Here is a 27,080-nt window from a genome sequence, read left to right on the forward strand (position 1 = left end):
CCAATCCATGGCCACGCGATTTCAAAACTAGCCAGAATTTTCACCAAGTCACCACAAAAACGTCACCAGAAGCAGAAATGTTGCCAGGAATTTACAGTTCTGGGGGCAACAGTGCCTGTAAAGTACTTGGAAGTATAAGAGATTCGCTGATGAAATAGTACGCGTTAAGAACACGTTCTTGGGGTGAGTATTGCGGAAAAAGCGGTACGGTGTTGTGATAACCTTTTCACCGGGTGGAAATGAATGATAAAATTTGTGAAAACGAGCCAGTCGGGTTTATTATACGATGGGGGCGGGGGTTGTCGATCAGTAATGCTGTAATACTGCTGCTCTAAGTGCCGTGGTGCTAGATAGATTCAGGGGCAGTGGTTAGGTTAGTTTGATGAGGGTTAAAATGGAGTTACCATGTTCCTGCTTAGCGCGGAGAGTCTCGTAGGCAAGCAATATAACAGAGGGTGGTGCAAGCGCCGAACTGCGACGCCGACGGCTGGATAGCCAGCGAGCGGAACTGGTGATGCTCTTTACGTGGCCGTGGCGTGTCCAAGCTACATCATAGAAAAAATTAACACCTAAGTATTTGTTCAGGGGTCTGTAAGGGCGACGAGATATCGTTTATACAATAAGTAGAAAGTCACATAGTTACTGAGGTGATGCTGTGATAGCAGGCAAGTCCTGGATTTAATGTCATGATACGTGTATCATGACATACTGGTACTCTGTTAAGGTCCTCGTGCAGACTGAAACATCTGTGTCGTTAGTTATTGGGCGATGTATGCCGCAACCGCCACCGAAGAGGCGAATTTCGGAAGCGATATTATAAGGTAGACCATGAATAGAGATCAGCAAGCGAATACGACCAAGGACAGTTCGTCAAAGCACACCAGAAAGGGCGGGAGGAATCGGGGATGAATGTGGGTTTGCGTAAGCAAATAGTTGGCGGTTAGTTAAGAAGCCGTGAGTCCATTCCAAAACTAAGGGGTCAAAGTTAAGATTTAAGTGTCATGCGCTCATGGAGGACCATATTGTAACGTAGTAGTTGGTACAGGTAGCGCCGCGTCCAGACGGCAGAGGAACGCCAACACCGAGATGATGCCAGCACACACCGAGACGGCCAGGATCGAACGTCGAGCTTCGTCTTCTTCAGCAGCGAACCGCGTGGCGCACGAGCTGCGTGCCGAACAGCCGCCGAGCGGCTATTGTTGTAGACGCGGCATTACCCTCCCTCTCGGAAAGAGCATCGGCCCGATGCTTTAACAAGAAAATAGGGAGAAAGAAACAAAAAAAAACAGAGTAACGCACAGCACGTAGTCACTGAATGTCTCGCGAAAAATAGGGCTTCATCCGCACTACATGAACAATCTCTGGTCTCTGCTGACGGCGAGTAGTCCGGGAAGCCCCGTCAGGGAGGACTTCATAGGTTACGTCGCTTAGCTGACGGAGAACTCGGTAGGGGCCGAAATACTGCTTGAGCAGTTTTTCGGAAAGGCCACGGCGTCGAATGGGGGTCCATACCCACACTTTGTCGTCCGGGGCGAACGTCATCAGTCTGTGGCGGCGGTTGTAACGTCGGGCGTCACGGTCTTGTTGGTTCAGGATGCGCACTCTTGCAAGTTGTCGAGCTTCTTCTGCGCGAAGCGTGAACTCCTCGGCGCCAACGTCGGGGTCGCGGCCATCATGGGGCAGCATTGCTTCCAACATTGTCGACACTTCGCGGCCGTACAACAGACAGAAGGGCGTCCTCCGCGTGGTTTCCTGTTGAGCCGTGTTATACGCGAAAGTAATATATGGCAGGATATTGTCCCAAGATCGATGCTCAACGTCAACATACATGGACAGCATGTCGACGAGAGTTTTGTTGAGGCGCTCGGTCAGGCCATTCGTCTGGGGATGGTAGGCGGTTGTCTTCCTGTGAGTAGTGCCACTCAGCCGCATGAGGGATTCCAAGAGTTTGGCAGTGAAAGCGGTGCCTCTATCCGTGATAATTAGTGCTGGAGCGCCATGCCGGAGGACGATGCGTTCCACGAAAAATTTCGCAGCCTCGGCTGCTGTGCCGCGCTGGAGGGCCTTGGTTTCAGCGTAGCGCGTAAGGTAATCAGTAGCGACGATAATCCACCGGTTTCCCGAAGATGAAGTTGGAAAAGGGCCGAGAAGGTCCATGCCAACTTGCTCAAACGGGAGTCTGGGCACTTGAACGGGATGTAAAAGTCCAGCTGGCTTGACAGGGGGTGTTTTTCGTCGTTGACAATTACGGCACGTGCGCACATAGTGTCGTACAGTCGCCGCAAGCTTAGGCCAGTAATAGCTCTTTTTGATCCGAGCCAGAGTGCGGGCGTAGCCGAGGTGACCTGCGGTGGGCTCGTCGTGACACGCCTGCAAGATTTCTTCACGGAGATTCGCTGGAACGACGAGGAGGTAGTCGCTTCCGGTTGGAGAAAAGTTGGCTTTGTGCAGCACGTTGTTGCGCAGACAAAAGGAGGACTTGGTTCTTGCGAAGGGCTGGGGAACCTCCTCGGTACGTGCTTCCAGGAAGTCGATGAGAGGTTTCAGCGCCGGGTCCTCACGTTGCTGACTGGAAATAGTCGCTGCGTCTACGGCTGCGATGAGAGGAAAGTCCGGTTCGTCGTCGTCGCGCGCAGCCTCGACTGGATATCTGGACAAGCAGTCGGCATCGTTGTGCTGGCGCCCTGATTTATAGACGATGGACATGTCAAACTCCTGAAGGCGTAAGCTCCAACGCGCAAGGCGGCCAGAGGGATCTCGTAAGTTCGTCAACCAGCAGAGAGAGTGGTGGTCGGTTACAACTTGAAAATGTCGGCCGTACAGGTAAGGTCGAAATTTTGTCACAGCCCATACCACGGCAAGGCATTCTTTTTCGGTCGTGGAATAATTAGATTCGGCACGAGACAGAGTGCGGCTGGCGTATGCTATTACGCGCTCAGCGCCGTCCTGCCACTGGACGAGTACAGCACCGAGACCCACGTTGCTGGCATCTGTGTGGACGAGAGTCTCCGCACGAGAATCGAAATGACCAAGGACAGGCGTGGTTTGCAAGCGTCGCCGTAATTCATCAAATGCCTGCTGCTGCTGTTCTGTCCACGTGAATGGGACGTCCTCTCTTGTAAGATGCGTCAACGGTGCAGCAAGTCGGGAAAAGTTGGCAATGAACCGCCGGTAATACGCGCAAAGGCCCAAAAAACGCCGGACCGTTTTCTTGTCCGAAGGAGTGGGAAAGTTGGCGACGGCAGCTGTTTTAGCAGGATCCGGCCGGACTCCACGATGGCTGACGACATGGCCCAGGAAAAGGAGCTCCTCATAACCAAAGTGGCATTTCTCGGGCTTCAACGTCAGGCCGGCAGATCGTATAGCCTGTAGCACGGTCAAGAGGCGCTGGAGGTGTTCTTCGAACGTTGGCGAAAATACAACAACGTCGTCCAGGTATACCAAGCACGTCTGCCATTTCAGGCCCGACAAAACAGCGTCCATCATTCTTTGAAATGTTGCTGGAGCTGAACACAAACCGAAAGGAAGGACCTTGAACTCATAAAGGCCATCCGGCGTCACGAACGCTGTCTTCTCGCGATCCCGCTCGTCAACTTCGATCTGCCAGTAACCACTTTTTAAGTCCAGCGAAGAAAAGTAGCGCGCGTGCCGCAACCGGTCAAGAGAGTCGTCAATGCGTGGTAACGGGTACACGTCTTTCTTGGTAACCTGGTTAAGCTTCCGGTAGTCAACGCAAAATCGCAGACTACCATCCTTCTTCTTAACCAAAACCACAGGCGAAGCCCACGGGCTCCTCGACGGCTGAATAACACCATCCTGCAGCATCTCTTTGACTTGTTCAGCTATGGCTTCACGCTCCCGCAGTGAGACACGGTATGGGTTTTGCCGAATTGGTCGGGTACTGCAGTCCGTAATGATGCGGTGCTTAGCGAGAGGCGTCTGTTTGACTGCCGACGTAGACGAGAAACAGTCTTGGAACTGATGCAGTAGGCCGACTAGGCTCTCTCTATCGGCTGGGGGTAAGCCTGGGTTCACGTCGAGGATCAGCTGAGGTGTGCAAGAAATGGACGTTTCGCTCTGGAGGGCAAGGCAGTCGTTAATTTCGGCGATGCCCTCGAAGTATGCGACCGCAGTGCCCTTGGCGATGTGTTGCCGTTCGGTCCCGAAATTCGTTAGAAGGACATCTGCCAGGCCGTTCCGTAGCGTGACGATACCTCTGGCGACGCAGACCCCATGAGAGAGTACAAGCGCAGTGTTCTGTTCTGCTACGCCGTCAGCACTGCACAGGTCGTCACAAATGACGGTAACGAGGGCACAGGATCGCGGAGGGACGGTCACATCGGCGTCGATTATGCGCAGGGCCACTCTGCGTGGTTCGGTGTCGGCTGGAATCGTTCCAGGGGTCGAAAATGTTACCAGACGATCAGGAAGGTTTATGATGGCACCATGCTCACGCAAGAAGTCCATTCCGAGGATCAGGTCTTTGCAGCAGTGCGGCAGAACAACAAAAGTGCCAACAAAAGCAGAATTGGCAATGGTGACTCGAGCAGTGCATCTTCCGACAGGCGTCATGAGGTGACCCCCAGCAGTACGAATTTGAGGTCCATCCCAGGCTGTCTTTACCTTGCTGAGGCGATCCGCGAGGTGCTTGCTTATGATCGAAAAGTCCGCGCCTGTATCGACTAAAGCAGTCACTGGGTGCCCGTCAACGTGAATGCGGAGGTCGGCGCTAACTGCATCGGTGTCAGGGAAACTCGGGTTCACAGAATCGTGCTGCGGCGGCGTCGGGATCTCGGCATCGCGCTCCGGCGGCGTTCGGGGGTCTTCGTTATATCCGCTGTCAGCAACCTTCCCCCCTGAGGTCGCCGCTTTCAGTTTCCCCGGCGCGGGCTTGGAGACCGGCCCCGCAGTCCATCTGAGAAAGCCTGGCGGCTGGGCGATGTGACGCGTGCGGGAGACGGAGATCGGGGTCGGCGGTTAGATGTGGTGTCATGGGCAGCAAGGTACTCCTCTATTTCGTGGGGTCGCTCACCGAAACGGGGACAAGGAGCGTCACGTGGGAAACCCCGGAGGCCGATTTCACGGTATGGGCAACGGCGATACAGGTGGCCGGCTTCCCCGCAATGGTAACAGAGCGGCTGCTGATCAGAAGTGCGCCAAACAGCCGCCTTCCGGGCCGGTGGACGCATGGCAGGTCCTCGCTGAGGCCGCTGGTAGAATGACGGTGGCGGAGCGGTTGGCGGCGGCGGGTGGTACGGCAAGCGTTGCACAGGTGGCAACTCGGAACGGAGAGCCGCGGCGTAGCTCATGGGGCGTGGCTCCGGCATGACTGGAGGAGGCGGTGAAAATGCTTGACGAATCTCGTCGCGCACAACCTCGGTAAGAGCCGCAGCCGTCGGGTCAGACGAGGCAAGGGTCAGTTTCTGCAGCTCTTCACGGACCACAGCGCGTATGAGCTCGCGCAGCGACGCATTGTCGCTGGACACGCTCAAAGAAGCCGCACTGGCGCTTGGCTCACCGCACAAGGGGTCATTTCGGCGGCAGCGTTGATGCAAGGCCCGCTCAATGGCGGTCGCCTCTTTGATGAAGTCGGCTACCGTCTGCGGGGGATTCCGGACCAAACCAGCGAAGAGTTGGTCCTTCACACCTTGCATCAGGTGGCGGAGCTTCGCGGATTCCGCCATATCTGGGTCAGCGCGCCGACAAAGACGGGTCACGTCCTCGGCGAACATGGCAACGGTCTCATTAGGCTTTTGGACGCGAGCGTCCAGGAGGCGCCGCGCACGATCCCGGCGGTCCGTGCTAGCAAAGGTGTCCCGGACCTGCTGGCGGAAGGTATCCCAGCTTTGGAGATCGGCCTCCCTGTTCTCGAACCAAATCTTGGCTCCGTCTTCGAGGGCGAAATACACGTTCCGCAGCTTCTGCGCAGGGCTCCATTGGTTGAAATCGGCAACCCGCTCAAACTGGTCAAGCCAGTCTTCAACGTCTTCGAAAGTGACGCCATGGAAGCTGGCTGGCACGCGGGGTTGCTGGAGCGTCAAGTGGGAAGCGCTAGCCTGAGCCATGGTGGTATGCTCACCAGGTCGATGAGTGCGTGCCTCTTTTGGGAGGAGACCAAACTCTGGGACCAGTCCCAGGAGGCGGCGGCTGCTGCGGTGAACGGGCGTGCAGACAAGGGGTAGCTGGTCGGGACTCGATGAGCGGCTGTCTGAAGAGGTGTTGGACATGGGACGTCTACCCAGCACCTCCACCAGTGTAACGTAGTAGTTGGTACAGGTAGCGCCGCGTCCAGACGGCAGAGGAACGCCAACACCGAGATGATGCCAGCACACACCGAGACGGCCAGGATCGAACGTCGAGCTTCGTCTTCTTCAGCAGCGAACCGCGTGGCGCACGAGCTGCGTGCCGAACAGCCGCCGAGCGGCTATTGTTGTAGACGCGGCAATATCCAAGGGTTTTTCATACACCAAAAACAGGGAGTCAACCGGAGTGTTCTGGTCAATGAAAGAATGCAAGTCGTGAAGAAAAGGTGTCAGTAACTGCGGGCAGTAAATCTTAGTACATCAGGAAGCGAGTGAAGAGCACTACAGTCTAGTGCACTGCACGGGCTCGGGCCGGCCCGAAAGCCCGAGCCCGGCCCGGCCCGCGGGCCGGGCCGGGCCGGGACATGATCTGTTTTGCCGGGCCTGGGCCGGGCCTGGGCCTGAAGTTGCGGGCCCGGGCCGGGCTCGGGCTTAAAGCTGCGGACCCGAGCTGGGCTTGGGTCCATATAGAAACGGGTGGTATCCGACTATTCATTCAATACTGCAGAGTGAAATACACAACTGCGGCATTGGAGCAGCGACACGGATGAGCTATGGGTTATAGTATGCGCTGAGAAAAAAAACTAAGCTTTATTCATTGACTTATTTATTTCCTTATCTGCACGCCGCAGTGGCTTAGTGGTCAAGGCGCTTGTACTGAGCCGGTGAGCCAGGGTATGCTCCTAGCCTCGGCGGTCGCATTTCTGCTTCGACGGCAAGCATGACAGTCATGCAATTTGTAGCATCATTGCTCGTTGAAGAAACTCAGGTGGTCGAAATTATCTGGAGTCCTCTGCTTCGGTGTCTCTCACAGCCTGACTCTCCTTGGGCCCTTAAGCCCCCAAAACATAGCTTTTATTTTACAGCTATGATTTTCTCATCCAAGAAGATTGATAAACTAATGCGCGTTTGGTTTTCTTTTTGATCAGCTGACCGGAACGTCTCGTAAATGAAATAGCCACAAAAGCTCGCGAGAGTTTGTAAATCTCATCTCATAACCAGATCTATCTCTCCTCGCTTCTTCAGCCTGTTTGACATAAGTGTTTTGCCCTGTAAGGTATGACGTGATTCGCGCGTTATCTTCTCCTCCACCAGCAAGAGTAAAATTTAACCTTCCCTAATTGACCATTGATCGTTCGTCATCCGGAAACATACCTATACACTATTAGAAATGCATTCTGGAAGGACATATTAGTTTAGGACGCTTATAGTCTTCAAAACACACACACCGTGAAATACTCAAACATTTTAGCTTTTCTTTTCTGCTGAAAGGCGACCAGTCCGGCTATGAGTTCAACCTGTGAGATCGCGTTCACTAAAAAATGTCATCCCAATGCTTGCTAGGCAGCTTTAATGTTTATTCTTCCGGGCGGCAAAATATAACTGATTAAAATTATGGGGAAATGCAAAGTAGTCTCTTATGCGAGTATGCAGCCCTTTTTATTTGGCTTTCGGAACTTGTCAGTTCATCTTTGCGCACCTACACGAGTTCACTGTCCAAAAGAGGGCCTGGCGAGCACTACTCTTAATCACTTCCTTCTGGGTTAAAAAGAACCAACTTTCTGCAAGCCAAACTGTGGCTTCAGAACCTTTGTCGGCCAGTTTCTTATCGGTCTAGTAGCAGTCTACTTGCTCAGAGTGAGCAGTATACCTCAAGCGTTACTGTGAAACGGGCCGGGCCGGGGCTAGGCTTCACTCCGGGATTCACGGGCCGGGCCGGGCTCGCTAGAGCGATAATTTAGCGGGCCTGGGCCGGGCTCGGGCTTCAGGTCTCGGGCCCGGGCCGGGCTTGGGCCTCAGATTCAGGCCCGTGCAGTGCTCTACTACAGTCACAAACAAGAGCGTATTAGCATTTACTGAGCAAATGGATAGTACCTGTTGTCGCATATGCTATTAGGTTAGCATGTGTTGCTAGGTACAGTGAATTGGCGTGGCTTGTCAAATTTGTGTCGGCTGGAAAAATAGAAAAGCTATAGGTTTGATGTGATAAGTGCATGACACCGTTGAGGGCTCCCAGGAGTTAGCTGGCAGTAACTCACACGCTTGGGCTTAGACATGGCGAGTATTACGTGTAGACATCATACGAAGCTATGTCATGCCGAGCGTACACAAAGGTTCAAGATGCAAGACAACTCCAAATCGGATGGTGCCGCATAAGCGCGAAGCGCTCAATGCGCATGCGCAGGTGAACATATCTTCGTCCTTATAATCCGTAAATCTGACTCCCAGTTACGAACTAGCAGCTCTTACCACTTTAGCTAAGATACCACCCAAAATTGCGAACTTGCTTTAGCACAAACAGGCTAATGCACCTAACGGCTTGACGATGCAGAATTTTTTAATTGCAAAACCACATCACAGTATGTGTCAGTTATTTTCTATGACTTTTTTCTGGTTAAAGGAACGATTCTAAGGGTTCGAAGGAAGGAAGGTCCCAGCTAGCGGTTGTAGGTAAAGGTATGAAGGGCGGACTTCTACTGAGTGCTTAGAAAATGGTAGTAAATATTTAGTAAAAAAAATTGCAAAACGCAGTCAGAGTTAGTATCTGCTGGTCTTGTTGCATTTTACATTTTTAATAAGGGTGTTCGATATATCCGGGCCCTACTCTATAGGCAACCTGCGTTGCCCAGGGGGCGCTTAAAGTGCTCTACTGGAAAGCGAGATTACAAGATTGGTGGCTCAAAAGTAGACAGGTGACATAGAGTGTAGGACTGGAAACATATTGAAAGAAAATGGGAATCATTTGACCACTTGATACCACAGGTGAATAAAAATTAAGGAAAAAAAGCCAACACCGCCCCTTTTCAAAAGGGCCGCTCCTATCTTCCATCCGTCCATCCATGGACGACTAAAAACTGTACCCGTCAGCTTCTTGGGCCGCTACAAACATGAGACCGCATTCTGAACCATCAAAGGCGCACGTTTAGCTGACGGCATTCCTTGCCTAGCCTCTCTCAGCGTAGCCCAGTTAGCTGACGCGTGTCACGTGTGGCTATCTAAGAGCGCGGATGCGCAGGTTGCCTACTGTGCGCCGAGACAAAGTGGTGCCATCTCTCGGGCAGCGCCCGTATGACGACGGAAGGGCGATCACGTGTGCCGTTCTCTGCTATGCAAAGCGTCTCAGTACGTTTAGTTTTCTCCTTTACGGCTTGTGCTCCTGTATACACTCCATGTGAGTCATTAGATCGGTAAAACGGCAAGTTGAGCGAGTTGGTACATCTTGAGGAAAACAGCGCAGGAACAGGGACACGAGGAAAGAAGACGACGGGACAGGCGCTGACTAGCAACTGAAGCTTTATTGCACGGAGATGATTGTAATGAGCTGTAAATGCTGTAAGTAAATTAGCTGCCGCAAAGTAACACGGCGAGTTTCAGCTTAAGAGGTCAGAACAGCAGCTTGGGCTTCTTGGTTGTTCGTCTTCAATCAAGTAACAGCGCAGAAGCACGGACACCACGAGCGCTGTCTTCCAACAAGTTTATTTCGAGACATGAATTGCTTTATGCTCTGTTGCGAACCACTCGAGACACACACGTGACCTCTGCCACACGTATCACTACTTCCACGAGAATCATCGTACATCCAACAGATCCAGTTCTTTTTTTGTCAAAAGTACAGATGCATGGTTTGCTGATACCATCATCTCCAAGCTTTGCTATCTCAGCTGCCTCAACTATCTCGCGAACCAGCTGCTCGGTGTGTTTATCGATCGATTTACATTGTGCATACTCAGCCATGCAAGTTTTGGATGGGGAAACTCTCATATGTATTTTAATATGCCTGCGTGCTTGATCGGCGTTAATTTTATGTTCTTTCAGTCTTTCGTTAGTGCATCTGCCGGTCTGGCCTGTGTACTTTTTTCCACATTTCAACGGCAACGAAGAAACAACGCATTCAGCGCATTCGACAAAGCGAGTCTGGTGATTTGTTATACACCCGCGCAGTTTTTCCGGCTCTTCGGCGTTGACGTGCCGTCAAAGACTCTAAGAGGTGTAGCGACGACAGCCGCCATTCAGGGCATGTGTTGCTTTGCCAAGCAGTGCTCAATGTTATTTTTTAAAGTTAACCACGGCTTTTCGGGAAACACATCAGAATCGCATAAACGATGCTGGAACTCGACATAAGGCAATTCCGAATATTCAAGGATTCTCAAGTCGTCAGAGCGATCCCAGTCGTAGACCAACTTTCTTACCCTATCAACGGACCTTAACTCGAATGCAAAAGTATACTTGGTCGCTTTGTGATCAGCCAGGCCATCAACTGTTTCCGAAGAAAGCCCCTCAGAGCACTGCTCATCACTAACAAAAGTAAGGCGTAGAATATTTTGGCAGCTCTCGGTGACACGTGTGGATTAAAGGATTATCTGCTTGATATCAAAATTAAGTCATATCCAAAAGAGCTTGAGCGCAGGCGCTATCCACATTGCCACTTTTGAAGAAATCTCATGATATGCCAGGGAGATCAAAGTCACCGGTTAGTATAACTCTGTTTCACCAATGAAGGTGACGGTGCATGTACAGAGGGCAAAACGCATGTCTAGAACGAGCGAACTGTCGGTTCCGCACCGCCCAAAGCCGCTGCGACCAGGAAGTCAAAATATGACAACGAAACCCTATAAGTTTAACTTCACATAGACCATTTTTAACCAAATGTTATCTATAGATATCGCGTGTTCAGCCCGACACACGCCCAGAACGTGTTCTAGGCAAGCGTTTTGCCCTCTGTGCTCAGTTAATTCATGTAATACATATGCGCTAGAGCTTGAAGGTCGACACATTGTGCCTATATAGAGAGCCAGTTTGCCTATGAGAATTTTGTACCAAACTACTTTAATATTAACAATGTCAGGCATCGGTGCAGCAGGAAAGCTATTTTTTATCAGAATCTCCACACGACCCCCACCTTTACGGAGGACAGTGTACCCGGGCGGGAAGACGTCGTCACTAGGTATGTGAGGGGAAAGCCAAGTGTCAGTAGTAGTAGTAATGTCAGGTGTGTTCAAGCAGGAAGGCTTCAAGCTCAGCCGCCTTGTCGGCTACGCTTCTCGCATTGACATTCACTACAGTTAGGCTTTGTGCTGTCACACCAAGAACTAGTTTTCTCCTTGGTTGCTCTCGCTTCTTTCAATGGGCACTCTTTCTTGCTTTACTTCATCCTAGGCAAACAGCTCTGTTTTTTTTTTATCTTACTGAAAAGCAAGAAAACCTTCTCTTAATTATCTCTGCTCGGCTTGGCACTGTCCCAAAGCTGCTTCGTGATATTTCGAGCCCTTAAAAAAAGTCTGTGCGTACGCATCAACTTGATCCCGTCAGCTTGGAACAATTCCTGAGCATCTTAATTGTGTCCCAGAACTCAATCAGCCTAAATATCAGAGGCCGTGTTTTACCTTCCTTCTTACACCAAGGCGGTGCAGTCTTTCGATTCCTGCAACTGACACTTATTGAACTTGTCCTTGATAACCAAGCCACTTCGCGTTCAACGTGGTCCTGCCTTTCATCTTCTGCTTCATTCAAGCGATAGATAAGATCTGAACGTCTGCTTGCGTTTTCGAGATTGTCAATCATTCGCGAAAAGTGAGACAAAGTTTTCTTTGTTTGGCTAATTCTACGTTGAACTTTTTCGAGTCTGTTGTCAATTTCAGCCAACGAGTCTCGCGTAGCGTGTAAGGCTGCGAGTGATTCAATAGGAGCTTTAGTTCCAGTTCTAATCGCAGCTATGTCAGCAGCCATTTTATGGATTTCAGAGGCAAGTTTTCGCGTGTTCGGGCCAGGGTCAGTCTCCACGTCACGTCACTCTCCACGCTTAAGTGAGACAATGAAATCACCCAGGAATGAATACACTAGCCTTGGGCACAGCAGCACCGTAAGGAACACACCGTTGATGCGATAGCATTTGCCGAAATTCTTGTCTCACCTAAACCAAAAAAGACGAAATTGTTCGTTAACGTCATGCCGCTTGCGGTGCCACAGTGCCCAGCTTATTCTTCAACGATGACGTATCCTCATAGTTCTTCAGTCGATTTGTGTGAAACCGCATGAAAGAAGACATGCTGTCTCCTTACCCCATAGCTGAATCTCTGGGGTGGTCAAATCACGGTAAGGGGGGAGGGCTGGAACCTTCCAGCACCCCCCCCCCCCCCCCCTGCAGTCGGCGCCTATACGAGGTCTGTTAGAAAAGTATCCGACCTTTTGCCAAAGAAAAAAAAATGGCATAACTGGAGCGTTGGAAACCTAATCACCTTCAAAGTAGTCTCCTTGGGACTCCACATACTTCTCCCAGTGGTGCTGCCATTGTTGGAAGTATTCCGAAAAGGCCCTTTTCGGAATGGAGTTTAGCTCAGCTGTCGTTGCAGCCATAATGTCCTCTCTTGTCTGAAATCGCGCTCTTTTCAATGGCCTCTTGATTTTGATAAACAGCCAGAAGTCACAGGAGGCCATATCAGGAGAGTAAGGAGTCTGTTGGACTACAGCAGTCTGCTTTTTCGCGAAAAAAGTGTGAATTTAGTGCGAGGAATGTGCAGGAGCATTGTCATGAAGGATGCGCCAATTTCCTGTTGACCTCAATTTCGGCCTCTTGCGCCGCACAGCACCACGCAGGCGACGGAGGACATCCCTGTAGTATTCTTTTGGTCAATGTTTACTTTGTGGGGTGTGTACGCGTGGTGTGCCACACAGAGGGAGTCAAAGAAAGCAGTCAGCACCACTCTGACATTGCTGCGCACTTGGCGGGCCTTCTTTGGTCTTGGTGACGTGGAATGCTGCCATTGTGACGACTGGGATTTGGTTTCCGGGTCGTACCTGTGCACCCAAGACTCGTCACCAGCGATTATGGTGTTGATGAAATCGGTGTCACTGTTTGTGGAATCCAGAATATCCTGTGAGACTTCAACACGAAGCTGCTTTTACTCCACCGTGAGCAGCTTCGGCGCGAATTTCGCCGCATCTTTCTCCATGGCCAAATTTTCGGTGATAATGGAATGTTCAGAAAAATTGGTGGTGTCCACCTCTTCCACAATTTCTCGGATAGTCACACGATGGTCCCGCGTCACCACAGCGTTCACTTCGGCAATGACCTGGTCATTTCGGCATGTTGATGGCCGACCGGAGCGTGACTCTCTCTACACCGATGTGCGGCCGTCTTTAAACCAGTTGCACCACTGCTTAATCTGTGTGCAGCTCATAGCATCATCACCGAAAGTCGTCTGAATATTCCGAATGGTTTCCACTTGGCTGTCGCCTAGTTTCTGGCAAAATTTGATGCAGTAGCGCGACTCCTGTCGCACCGCCATTTTCCTTGCAATAAAAAACCGACGAGAGCACTGCGCACTGCCTCACTCAAACGCTGCGTACCAGTGACGGACGCTATCGGCAGACGAGAAAAAATTTGTGCATGCGCACGAAGGTTCAAGGTAGGCTGGTGCAAGCGTGCTTGTGTCAATTCCATCAGGTGTTCGTAAAAAAAAATAAAGTCGGATACTTTTCTAACAGACCTCGTACACAAAATCATGCCAGCACGTCTGCTGCTCGCAGACCTTTGTGCTTGCAACGTTCATTTAATTTATTGCCATATTTCAGCGAACAATAGCACACGCATTGCTGTCGCGTGTTCGTTGAATAACTACGCAGTAAGTGTGATCGCAGGCGGCCCTTGTTATTGACTCTGCTGTGATCGTTGCGATCTTTTATATTCTTGAATGCTTCCTTTGGGTTAAGCGGAGAAGAATCAGGGTACGTTCCGCCCAACTGTGGTCTTCCGCCTCAGATGGCGGGAATGCGCGCATAACCTTGACAAAGACGCATAATCTGTTTTAAAGGTTTTCTCCCGGAAGCATGTGTAGGGTTAACACCACTTTAATTTCATGTTTATTTTATTTTTATTATTGTGTACTGCTCGCCTCATTGCCAAGGCTGTTGCCAGGAATGGGTCATAAAGCACAAAGAACCGAAACAGGCACTAGGACAATGCACACATATCCAAATCTTGTGAAGTTCTAGGCTGCAGAATGGAAGATTTAAAAAAGAAAGAATTGAAACGAAACCATCGGAGCCTGAACACCCGAGATGTGAGGAAAGACAAAGTCCAGAACATGCTGCAGTCAGCCAACAGTCTTCAACTACGAAAACAAACTATCCAGAGACGATCATTTAACCCCTTTATCAGACAACTTTCAATTTTCGGACAGCTTGGAAAGATGCTTACATGTGCCGTTGTGCGTTCCATATTCGCTTAGATGTTTGGTATGTTGTATTCTAGCATTCAGGTGCTTCAACATTGAAATGTAATTACTTCTGTCAATTTTAAGGGCGCCGCGGCCGAATTTCAATGAAGGCGAAATTCCAGAGACCCGAGTACTGTGCGATGTCAGTGCACGTTAAAGAACCCCAGGTGGTCGAAATTTTCGGAGCCCTTCACTACGGCGTCTCTCATAGCCTGAGTTGCTTTGGGACGTTAAACCGCTATAAACCAAACGAAACCAATTTTAAGGGGCCCACTCAACAGGTGGTGAGTTGACGTGAGGGTTGTATACCTTGCACAGTTGCTAAGACCGGAGTCGCGCTACTGCATCAAATTTTGCCAGAAACTAGGCGACAGCCAAGTGGAAACCATTCGGAATATTCAGACGACTTTCGGTGACAATGCTATGAGCAGCACACAGATTAATCAGTGGTACAATTGGTTTAAAGACGGCCGCACATCGGTGTAGAGAGTCACGCTCCGGTCGGCTATCGGACAAGAGCTGAAGGTAGGTCGAGGCTGGCGCTTCTTTAAACGATTCCGATAGCCTCGCATTGGATGTTGTCTAATTTGGTATTAAATGTTTGTCTGTGGAAAGCAATACATTGTGTCGTACTCTATCACTGATCACACGAGGGATGTATATGGAAGCAATCTGGTTACGAGTGAGGCGAATTTGATGTAACTTGGAGCGTTAAATGCTTTCGATGTTGTGCATTATACATACTTGTCGCATTCCAAGTCTGAATACGTGATTAGGCTAAGATACTTATGTTCTTCGGCGCCTCCAGATTTTAAAGGAAAGTCGGTGGTTTTCCATTTCTCGGACACAGTCATTGCGACATGCGCTCGCACCGCGCCCCACACGTTGTCCAAGTGCATACATGCTTGTCTGCATGAACGCATAGTGAGAAAAAAAGTAGCGGTGTGGTCCGTAAAATGCTGTCCCCCACTGCACGCGTGCGGACTCGTGTTTGTGCCTCCGAAGGCATTCTTGCTTCCGCTCCTGTTTTGTGGTCCGCTTACAATACGCCGCCTGTGTGCACGCGCTGGAAGCTCCTCTGGCGTGCCCCTCACTGCTGATGTCACAACAATTTCGTTTGCCCTCGTCTTCATTAGAAGTGATAATCTGAAATCCCCAGTAATTGGCCCAGCTGAAATCGACGATAAATCACTCAAAGTACAGAAATGAGAATTTTGAGCCTGCTGCGCAGCATGCTGCGCACTTATGTAAGGCCTAAAGCGCATTTCGGACGGATGGAAGCTGGTTCTACAAAACTTCCGGGAAAAGGGCGGCGAACAGATCAGCTTCGATGGCCACTGCATGAGAGCACTATATGTTAATGCCGCAGCCGATCACACCTAGTGTTCAACTGCCACACTCTCGCGCTGTGCAGTGCACGTGGTCGTCTTCATCAACTTCCATCGGTGCGCAATGGATGCAAACACACAGCTATCGCGTTGCCCCCTGAAGGTGTGCTAAGTGAATCCAAAATTTTATAGTGCGTTACCGCTGAGGTCTCCAGTCATCGACTTCGCCGATCTGTGCCTTAGTTGCTAGTTTTCGCCGGTCCCGTCTTCTTTCTTGTGATTGTTCCATGTGCGCATCCCATCTTTCTACTGCGATCTGTGCCTGATGCCTGACCTTGAAACCCTAGCCTCGAACCGAAAGCGAAATGAAACGCGACGTGCTAGGGCACGTGCTTCGAATGTGGACGCGTAAGCTGAATCGGCTGTAATTTTTAACGCGAAAGCATTTCTAGGCTACGTCGGCGGGGTGGTGTCGCCAAAACGTGTCCGCAAAACGCGTCCGCAACAGTTGTGACGTTCTCTGAAGAAGTAGCATCAAACGAGTGGTTGTAAACGAAAGATCATCACGTAGGTATGCTGCGAAAAAGTAGTTATGTCAATAGGATGATTAGTTAATTAATTAGAGCCAAAAATGTCGAACAAAGGTCGAAATAGCGGGCACGTCGATAGCAAGAGTGGGCGGGAAAACAGCCATGGACGGCAAAATAGAGAAAATAAATTTTGAAATGATTTTGAATGTATTTTATGAGTGATAATTAATCGAAGAAAAAGTTTCATTGACGTGGGATAATTAGTTATCAGCAACAGGGGATAAAGCTGAGCTAGCAAAGCGGTCCACGACAATAAGTCGCCATCTTGGACGCCATCTTACAACACATTATTGTAGCCAGCGGACTTTTTTCTCCCCAAGTCAAGGATGGGTGAAGTTTTAACTTGAATCCAGAAAACTGTGGTAGAGAAAATAAATGTCACTCTTAAGCGTATTTCCAATGCTTTAAACACATTTTGTAATGTTTAGCCTACTGATTGTGCTTCTTTGGACGATTGTGAACGATGTTCACGAGTAAACTGAGTAAACGCTCTCGGAGTTTAGGTTTTAAACTTCTGCTTTCGAACCTGATTTCAAGTTGCTTAATGGAAATAAGCTATGCGGTCAAGGCACTTAGTAGGACAAGGAGCTACATATGACAAATATTTCTTGGAAAAAACAGCGCTAAACGAAAGGACAACGAAAAAAGAGTACAACAGGACCGGCGCTTAGCGTCGTAACTTAGCGCCATTGGTTAGTTTTCTGGAGTCTGAAAAGTTGAGGCTGACTGTTTCCGATAAAGAGGGGCATTTTGTCATTCTCCCGGAAAAACTGTTTACTGAAAAAGCCAGAGTAGCCATCGCAAAGAACTTTAAACCATTGTCTGCAAATGTTAAACAGCAAAAGCGAGAAGCCTTGAAGTTACTGGGGGAAATAATTCTACAGTTGCTCCACTCGTCTGTTAAGAATGCTAAAGAAGACTGCCTGGATGTATTTTTTTCAGCAAAAACGCACAAGCCCGATGTTCCATTCCGCTGTATTGTTACAGAGAGAGCAACATGGCAATTGTTGTCAGAGGGCACGGCACCTGGCCTGGCGACAACATGCCTAAGCGGCCGTTACTGCTGTTGCAGGTTCTGCCATGGTTTTTCGCCAACGCTACATCTTTCTGCAGTCCGGACGGGGCACCGCTGTTCTTCACGCCTTATCAAGACTTTCGGATTGATGGCATTCAGCTCGTGGATCGTCTTTCGTCGACGACGGTGACGGTGACGTCATCAGTGGACCGGCTACAAAAGGAGCCAAGCAGCGAGGGAGGCTTCAGAGGGCACGGCACCTGGCCTGGCGACAACATGCCTAAGCGGCCGTTACTGCTGTTGCAGGTTCTGCCATGGTTTTTCGCCAACGCTACATCTTTCTGCAGTCCGGACGGGGCACCGCTGTTCTTCACGCCTTATCAAAGACTTTCGGATTGATGGCATCCAGCTCGTGGATCGTCTTTCGTCGACGACGGTGACAGTGACGTCATCAGTGGACCGGCTACAAAAGGAGCCAAGCAGCGAGGGAGGCTTCAGAGGGCACGGCACCTGGCCTGGCGACAACATGCCTAAGCGGCCGTTACTGCTGTTGCAGGTTCGTTATTTGAATAATGCTAAAACTTTCAGAAGTGATGACCGCTTTTTGTTAGCCCTGCCGTGCCCTCGCAGTTTCCTGAATTTTTTGGTTGACTCTTGGTCTATGGTGTTGACACTGTTGGTTTCAGGAGATGTTGAAGAAAATCCTGGACCTAAAACCGCAGAAATGTTGCAATTAATCATTGATAATCAGGCTTCATCAGATGCTAAGATAGATGCATTAAGAGCTGAAATGACCGAAATGAACGTGAAATGCGAAAAACTGACCGCTACACTTAATGTGATTGCAGAATTGAACAAGCGAGTACAAACCCTAGAATCCCTTGTTCGTCATCAGGCGGATAAGTTGGTAGAGTATGAAAATAGAAGCCGATCCAATAATCTTAGTTTTTGGTATCGATGAGGACAAGGGTGAATCAGACCGCGACCTGAAACAAGCTGTTATTGATAATGTATTTAAAGGAACCTTGGGAGTAGAAGTGAACACGATCGACAAAATTCATCGTATTGGGAAGAAAAAAGACGGTAGTAATCGGCCGGTAATCATGCATTTTTATGATTCGCGAGAAAAACAGTCTGTGATGCAGAACTGCGGCAAGCTGAAAGGCAGCTCGATAAGCATTAGTCAAGACTACGCTAAAGAAACTGTTGAATTACGAAAGAAACTATGGCAAAGCAGTGAAAAGGAACGAGCAAACGGCAAAAAGGTGCAACTGGTACATGACAAGCTTAAGATAAACAATCATATCTACGTCTGGGATCGTGAAAAGAATGAACGGTGTCTGTACCGTACTGAGCAAGTTAAGGTTCCTCGATTCAAAAAGAGGGGAAAGACTGCTAGCCCTACATTGCTTCAGTTGCAAACTTCAGACAAGGCTTCTGACACGGAAAGCGATTCTTCTCGGTCATAGCTCAGAATTCTACTTGTAAACGCCCGCAGTATAGCAAATAAAGTAACTGATTTAGAGTATCTACTAATTTCTGAGAGCCCTGATGTATTGATGTTGACTGAGACATGGTTACATAGCGCAATTAATGACAGTAGTATTTTTCCTCCTGACTACAAGGTGTTTAGATGCGACAGAGATTCCAGAGGTGGTGGCGTGGCTATTATTGTGAAAAGCACTATAAACGCTGTCGCCCTTGACTGCAATGTCTCTGAAACGGTCTGGTGCAAGATCAGCTGTGCAAACATGTGGTATATGTTAGGGACTGTGTACAGACCACCAGCCACTCCGCCAGAATTTTTGGATGGCTTGAATGTATTTCTTAACTCCCATGTAAATGAAAACACAAGACTAATAATGGCTGGTGACTTTAATTTGCCGCATATTAACTGGGAAAGTCTATCAACGGGTAATGCAGAAATAAGGAGCGCCAATAAAATGATGCAGATCATGTTTTCACATAATCTTAAGCAAATAGTTAAAGACTTCACAAGAGTTACACCAAAGTCCCAGTCATTGTTGGACTTGGTCTTCATATCCGGTAGAATACCAGACTATACTGTATCAGTTGAGAATGGTTTATCAGATCATAAGATGGTTTGCTTGAATGTACCGCTGCACACAAGAATCTGTAAGAAACCATATGTCGTGATGCATGTCAAGGATTATGGCCGTGCGAATGACACGTCCATCCTAGACGTTCTGGAAGAAAGCTTTAATGAATTTGAAATAGCATCCAACCGCGAAAGTGTAGAAGAACTATGGGACCGACTTAAAGGCATAATCAAATATTGCATAGATCATTTTGTCCCCACACGTATAAGGAAATCACAGCAAAAAAATCCATGGATAACTAGGAGCATCATACACCTTAAGCGTAAGATAAAAAGGTTAAGGAAGAAAAAAAGCAGGGCAACAGAACTTTCAATAACCAAACAAATGCTAAAATCTGCATTGGTGGAGTCGAAGAAAACGTTCTTCAATAAAACGCTTACAAACTTCCTTAAAAGCTCGCCACAAAAGTTTTGGCGATATTTCGCAGATCGAAAGAATGAAATAGAACAGATAGTGGATGGCGACGCAGTTGTGACAGAAAAGAAAGATATTGCAAACGTATTTAATCATTTTTTCCAATCAGTTTTCACGAAGGATAGATGTGACAGTGACGGTGATCCTTTAGTCTGCGCAATACAATACCCAATGGAAGACCTACGCATTACAAGGGAGGGCGTGTTCCAGCATTTGCTTAGGTTGGATGCAAAAAAATCGTGTGGCCCAGATGAAATACCAACGGTATTTCTTCAACGGTACGCTGAATGGATGTCGTATTATTTGCAGCTTTTATTCGAAAAATCTTTGCGGGATCATTCAGTACCTCAGGACTGGCGCGATGCCACCGTTGTTCCGATATTTAAAAGTGGCAATAGGCTATGTGTAAACAACTACAGACCGGTCTCGCTCACTTCTGTGTGCTGTAAAGTCCTAGAGCATGCAATAGCAAACCATATTCTGTATTTAAAAAAAAAACGATTTATTATGCCCAGTTCAGCACGGTTTCCGATCTGGCCTTTCGACGGTGACACAGCTAATCGAAACTGTACATGACCTTTGTACAGCTGCAGATGAATGCCAACAGGTAGATGTTGTATGTATAGACTTTGCGAAGGCATTCGATAAGGTTGCACATCATAAACTACTTTCCAAATTGAGGAGCCTAGGAATTAGTGAAAATGTAGTATTGTGGATTCAGGCATATTTAAAAAACCGTTATCAAAGGGTCAGAATCGGGAAAAGTGAGTCGGGGAAGTGTGAAGTTGTGTCTGGAGTGCCGCAGGGGTCTGTTTTAGGCCCACTTTTGTTTTTATTGTATATTAATGATATTCCGTCTAATATTAACCCACCTGTAAAAATTAAACTATTCTCCGATGATTGTTTAATTTACACGCGTGTAGCCTGCACGGAAGATCAGATCAAACTAAATAAATGCCTACAATCATTAAACTCGTGGTGCCAAAGATGGGGCATGGTAATTAACTACAATAAATCTACATACACTCACGTAACTAAAAAACAGAACGTTATCAGATTTGAATATAATATTGGAGAAAATACCTTGGTCGAGGTGCAGAGTTTTCGGTACTTAGGGGTGACAGTGACGCATAATCTAGACTGGCGTATTCATATTGAGAATATCTATTCAAAAGCGTACCAGAAGCTTTGCTTTCTTAGGAGAAAACTTCCAAACGAAACTAGAGAAATTAAGTTAGTCGCCTACAAAACGTTTATACGACCAGTTCTCGAATATGCGAATGCTGTGTGGAGCCCTCACCAAAAATGCTTAAAAAAGAAGGTAGAAAGAGTACAGCGGATTTCAGCACGTTTTATATGTTCAAAGTATCGCCGTACTGACTCGGTTACAAAGATGATGCAGCAGTGTGAATTGGAAACGCTGGAAATTAGAAGAATAAAACATAGACTCAAACTTTTTTTCCAGATAATGCAAGGGACATTAAAAATAAATAAAGAACATTATGTGAAAGCGCCTCTAAAACGTGGTTCCCGGAAAAACCACAGCAGGGTACTACAGCCTATTAACACACGTACGGATGTGTACCGGTATTCTTTCTTCCCTGACGTAATTGAAATGTGGAACAAATTGCCAAGTGATGTTGTGGAGAGTATGAACGTGCAACAATTTGAGCTAGGTGTTGATACATTTTTGAGAAATGGTGTACAAATTTTGAACTCTGACTCATGATTGATCATTTATGTATTTGTTTTTGTTCCCTCCCTGTAACGACCCTCATTTGAGGGTTAACAGTATGACCAAATAAATAAATAAATAAATATGAGGTGTCATGTTTCTTACAGAAATACCTTAGTTCACTAACAATTGTTGATCCGTTTCTTGTGTCTAATTCCCTGGCTGTTGTTGACTATTTGAAGTGTCATAATCCGGGTTTGTGCAGTATGTTCAGCATAGATGTTCAGGACTTATTTTATTCACTTCCGCACAATAGCCTGCTAGAATATGTTACCAAGTGCATAATAGACGATAATGATGAAAGTGATTTCATTTCGAAATGCGGGATCTCTGTGGGTGCCTTTTTGGAGCTTTTGTCTTTTTATCTTAAGTCCACCTTTATTGAATGGGAAGGGAAGTTGTACACTCAAAAACAGGGGGTCTGTATTGGTTCAAAAGTGGCTCCTGTACTAAGTAACATCTTTCTCAGTTATGTAGATCAGGCTATTAAAAGTAAGTTGGGCGTCAGTATAAAACGCATCTTTAGATATGTGGATGATTATCTTGTTTTTGTCGAACATCATAACTTCAATAGGCAGGTCGATGAGGTGTTAAAGATTTTCGACGCAAGCGGGCACGGACTAACTTTCACCTTTGAAAAACCTCACAACAACGAGCTGCAGTTTTTAGATATAAGATTGACAACGAAGCAAGATCACGTGTGCTGGTCCTTCCTTCAGAGATCAGAGAAGCCTTTGCTCAGTTTTCGTTCAGCGCATTCCAAGGTTGTTAAATGTGGCATAGCAGTTTCTTGCTTAGGTGCTGCCATAACCAAGTCATGCGTGCATGCCATCAGTACAAGTTTTAATCAGCAGGTTCAGAGGCTAAGAAGTGCGGGCTTTCCAGATGATGTTTTATTACTTGCTTGCAGTAAGATAATTAAAAGGGTTAAAAGGCATGAGCCACAGGAACCTTCAAAAAAGGAAAGAAAGAAATTCGTTGTTCTACCGTACATTCACCAAATGTCACACCGTTTGAAGCATGTAGGCAGCAGATATGGCATTGACGTTCTTTTTTCGGCACCAAACAAGCTCGGCAAATTGTGCGCCATTGTAGATAGAAGGGCCAGGGAAGAGGAAAAGAAACGAAGAAAAACAAAAAAAGGTTGCCAGATTAGGCATGACCGGCGGTTTGTCCCTTGTGCTGAAGGGGTTGTGTATCAAGTGCCGTTCACGTGCGGGAAGACCTATATAGGTCAAACAGGAAGGTGCTTGAACACCCGCTTAAGAGACCACAACACTTCATTAAGGGGGGCTCCGTCGTCAAACTTGGCCTTGGATTATAGGAACTGTTCCCAGAGTAACCAACCTGATTCTTCTGAAAAATCATGTACCCCCATTTTTAACGAAACTAAGATTCTGTACAAACACAAAGATAAACTAACACGGGAAATCAGTGAAGCCTTTCATATTCAAAAAAACAGTGACTCGTGCGTGAGCATCCCCTCTGTAACAGTTCATGACTGTGAACTGAAGTATCTGGATCCAGGTGATTGATGTATCATTGTAGCTTTTGGTGTTGCCATGCGTTCTTGGTTGTCATTGGAGTATATATTGCGTGTTGTTCCTAATAAAGCCTTCAGGTGATAGTCAGCGCCGGTACTGTTGTACTCTTTTTTTCGTTGTCCTTTCGTTTAGCGCTGTTTTTTCCAAGAAACATGTACCAACTAGCTCAACTCTCCGTTTTATTGATGACAAATATTGACTCGCTCTCTCTTGCACCGCAATTTCATCTTTGTGCGTTGCGTACTCGGCAAAATGTCTAAAATGATCATGCATGTCGCATCATCTGTGAGTAAACGTGGGAAATGATACATCTGCACATTTCGCTGCAACCATGTACTGCAAATACTGCAACGCGTGTGAACGTAAATCTCCCGCTCTCGGAACTCTCATCAAAGGCGATGACACCAAGCGAATCAACCTTGCTGCCGTTTAGTTTTTCTTGGCTTTCGGCTATCTTAACGCCATTGCCCCAAATCTGCTTGACAGATTACACATTAAGGCTGTAGTTGTTTTTGCTTGAATGGGTTTCGTATTACGTTTTGCAGCACTAATGCATGCGGTAAGTAAAGGTGAAACTGTTGAAACTGACGGCCGCGCAACGACAACGGCACGAGAAGGAGGACAGGAGATGCACAGTCTACCAAGTGTTTATTAGAACGAAAAAAGAACACACCCTTATAATCCGCAGCTCAAGCATGTGACAGCGCATTATCGCTCTGAACAGAGCCGGTGACAGAAAATCGGCGTGAAAACAAGACAGCATACATGTAATCGCAGAAACCTTTTTATCCCGTGCTTATAAAGTACTAGCGGTGGACGGTTTTTGAAACCAAAGAGAGGAATAAAAAAATTCTTAGCAATAGCAGTGTCGAGCATCCATATCGAAAGCAAAAAAAAAAGAAAAAGAACCAAGCACGCAAAGAACCACAACGCACAACAAAGAACCAAGCACGCACAATTTATTGCACAGAACGGTAGATATGAAAGGAAGGTACCTCGAGCGGCACATGCCGTTTCGTGCATTTCTGCCTCCCCCCTGCTTTAATCGTTCGTGATAAAACTGTGAGCGCTGCTGCGTTCAAAAAATTTCATTGTGAGCTCGTCCCGCACTAGAAAAGACACGGCACCGTTTTCCTCGGTGAATGAGAAAGATAAAAAAAAAAATGCATGCGGCCCGCGGTAGTTTCACAGACCTTCGACATTTACTACGACAAATCTCTGACCATTCAAAATAAACCAGGCAGAGCAGTTGCTTCATTTACTTTGGGCATTCGTTTCCTTTGGAAATTGTGATCGTCCTTTTGGGGCCAAATCAAATTTCCGACGTTCCACAACAGAGGACATCAAAAAAAAAAATTCCCGCGCGCTCGACGGACGAAATACACTCCAAGCCCGTCACAATTGCGGTACTTGCATTCAAATAACAATTCATCTAGGCACCCATATGAAGTACAGTCGATATGCGACGCTTCATACCATCGAAAATGCTCCAAATGCGACGATTTTCCCGTTGTTTACAGCAGTTTACAGCAGTCGAGAGCTACTCTGCATACCGCCATCTTCCACGGACTACGCTGCCAGGTTCCAACTCCGTTCTTTGTCGAGATTTAATAAGTGTCTAAACAGCTGGCAACACAGAAACCGTTGGATCATGGCGGCGTTCATGCGTTACCCGCTGGCTTGAATGGGCTCAATGCGCAGCTTTGCCTCTAGAGTCAGTGTATTATCTCTATTATCAGCAAAAACCATTTGACTGTTGAATAGGCTGGACGGGGATATAGTAAATGGATGGGAAAGCAACCAAGGCGCCAAATTTGAAAAAAAAAGAAGTTTGAGATAAAATAGGTATAATCAGAGTAAATATTTTGATGTTTATTTAAAGCATAAGATAATTAGGCTAATTTAAAAATTAAATTACCAAAAAAAAATGGAAAATAGAGGCAAAGGGAGGCGACGAGTGCCGAGGAGGCGTCAATGCTTTCGCATCCTCCCCAGTGCGGGTCGCCGCAGTTATCCCAAATTTTCTTGCGTCTAGCCTACCTCTCCATCGTCTTTTTTTGCGCCATTTTAATTACGAGACTGTTTGCTTTGTTGGATACACTAGCCGCGGTGCTGTCTTCGTATTTTCGCAGTAAATGCCTACTCACGGCGAAATGCCGGTCCTCAAGAAAGCGTGTAAAAAATGCCGCCATGAGCGTTTGCACAAATCTGCACCTGGCGGCGCCACGTTGAGGTTGCTTTTACAAAGCTTTGTGGCCTATAAAAGTTTTGTTTCCGGCAAAAAGACTAATTTGCTCTCGCGTGACGCTAACCTATATGTATAGATGAACTTACTATTCCCTCGTCCTGTCTTGTAGTACTCTGTCTTTCATTCCCATTTATTGCCCCCTTAAGAGCTGACGCTTTAAAAAGGGAATGCACCAGACTAGCTCAGGCTCCGGGGAAGTTTTCGGTGGCTGCATTGTTGGAAGAACCAAAATACAAAATCACTGCAGCGCGGGACTCGACAATCAGTCAGAAGGCCCAAAATGCAACCGCCCGCTAGCTCTACGTTGCAGCCCGTTTCACGAACGCACACTTCATTGCAAGATCAGACATGGACTAAGAAAGGAGGGATAGGGCAGGATTTGATTTTTTTGTCACTTCGTGCTAAAGAATATTTGTACGGACACACGGTATTAATATTGCTTCGCCAAGAAAGCGAAGCACAGTGTACAAAATACAAAGTAAACGCACATTATTAACTGACGTTCTCTCAAGTATGCAAAACGAGTGATCTGTTTAATGCAACCAAGAAAAGAAATAGGTAGCAGGCTGACGTATACTTCTCCCCATAGCGCGCGACATGATAATCTTAGTTTGTTCTCTTCTTATGGCACGCCGAAATGACTGTGTCGAAAAAGAAACATGGCGCACAGTGGATAGCTAAGAGGGAACCCCTGTCCTTTAATAGTGACTGGTTATGCTCTCGAACGCGCATAATGACATTCGGTCGTTGTGACCCTCGCAAAAGTGTGAAAGCACACAACAAAGTCTAGAGCAGCGAGCGCGTCTTGATTATCCAAAGCTTACAGCGCACAAAACTGCAACGACTGTGCCCTTCAGCAGGCTGGTGCCCATTGCCTATGTCACATTTTGAAGCATAAACAGTCTTCCCGTTTCCACCAGTGTTTGATTCTGGTCAAGGGTTCCGATACAAAATGTCGTGTTTTAAATCTTAATTGATGGCCGGCGTTTCTGTAATCTAACCTCCATGCCCGTCGCCGATAAAACGGCTTGCTGTCAAACTACTGAATTCACCAGTTTACCGTAGCAATGGATGTTGTCGGTCTAGCTGGCTTCTGTTCTGCCAAAGAGAAGCGGCCATACCTAGCTGTGTACGTCTTCTTAATGTGAGTCGTCGTTCCGTACAGTTCCTTAACGAAACTCATTCTACGTCGGGTGTATAGCCAAGCTGCAATCACTGGGATTCACCGATTTACTTCTGTGGCGACTAGAGTGACATCATTGAAAGCACACCTGAAATTCCATGTGATATGCATGACTTGTCGACACCACCTCCTCAACAGGCCCATCGCGAAAAGCTCTGGTTTAAGCGCGGTCGCCTAAGGTCAAACGTTCCTATAGTGTTACAGGCAAGGATTTCGGATTGGAAAGCAACGATTGGCAAACTAGAAAACGAAGCCTTTTTCGTGCTGTGTCGCCAAGAGAACTTGTTCCTAGCATTGTTCCCGAACATGCAACTGCACGCGACTTTTCAGGCCTCACATCCCGAACAGAGGCGACCCATGAAAACAAGCCTAACAGTCAGAGGGA

At 47.6% G+C, this 27,080-nt stretch overlaps 1 protein-coding gene across 4 annotated transcripts in view; it reads left to right on the forward strand.

Moving 5' to 3' along the window:
• Positions 1-27,080, forward strand: part of LOC149367671 (D-lactate dehydrogenase, mitochondrial-like) — a 74,337-nt gene that overhangs the window by 39,773 nt on the left and 7,484 nt on the right. Inside the window, exon 7 of one of the 4 annotated variants that reach the window (XM_089556743.1) lies at positions 17,509-23,323. The exons of the other annotated variants lie outside the window; for them this stretch is intronic. Coding sequence (XP_089412869.1) covers positions 17,509-17,641 — 133 coding nt within the window. The 3' untranslated portion in view covers positions 17,642-23,323. Of the gene's footprint in view, positions 1-17,508; positions 23,324-27,080 lie in introns of those variants that run through there. 4 annotated transcript variants of the gene reach the window in all.

The sequence above is a fragment of the Amblyomma mixtum genome, chromosome 1 (assembly GCF_055824585.1).
Source record: "Amblyomma mixtum isolate Tamu chromosome 1, ASM5582458v1, whole genome shotgun sequence".
Lineage (NCBI taxonomy): Eukaryota > Metazoa > Arthropoda > Arachnida > Ixodida > Ixodidae > Amblyomma > Amblyomma mixtum.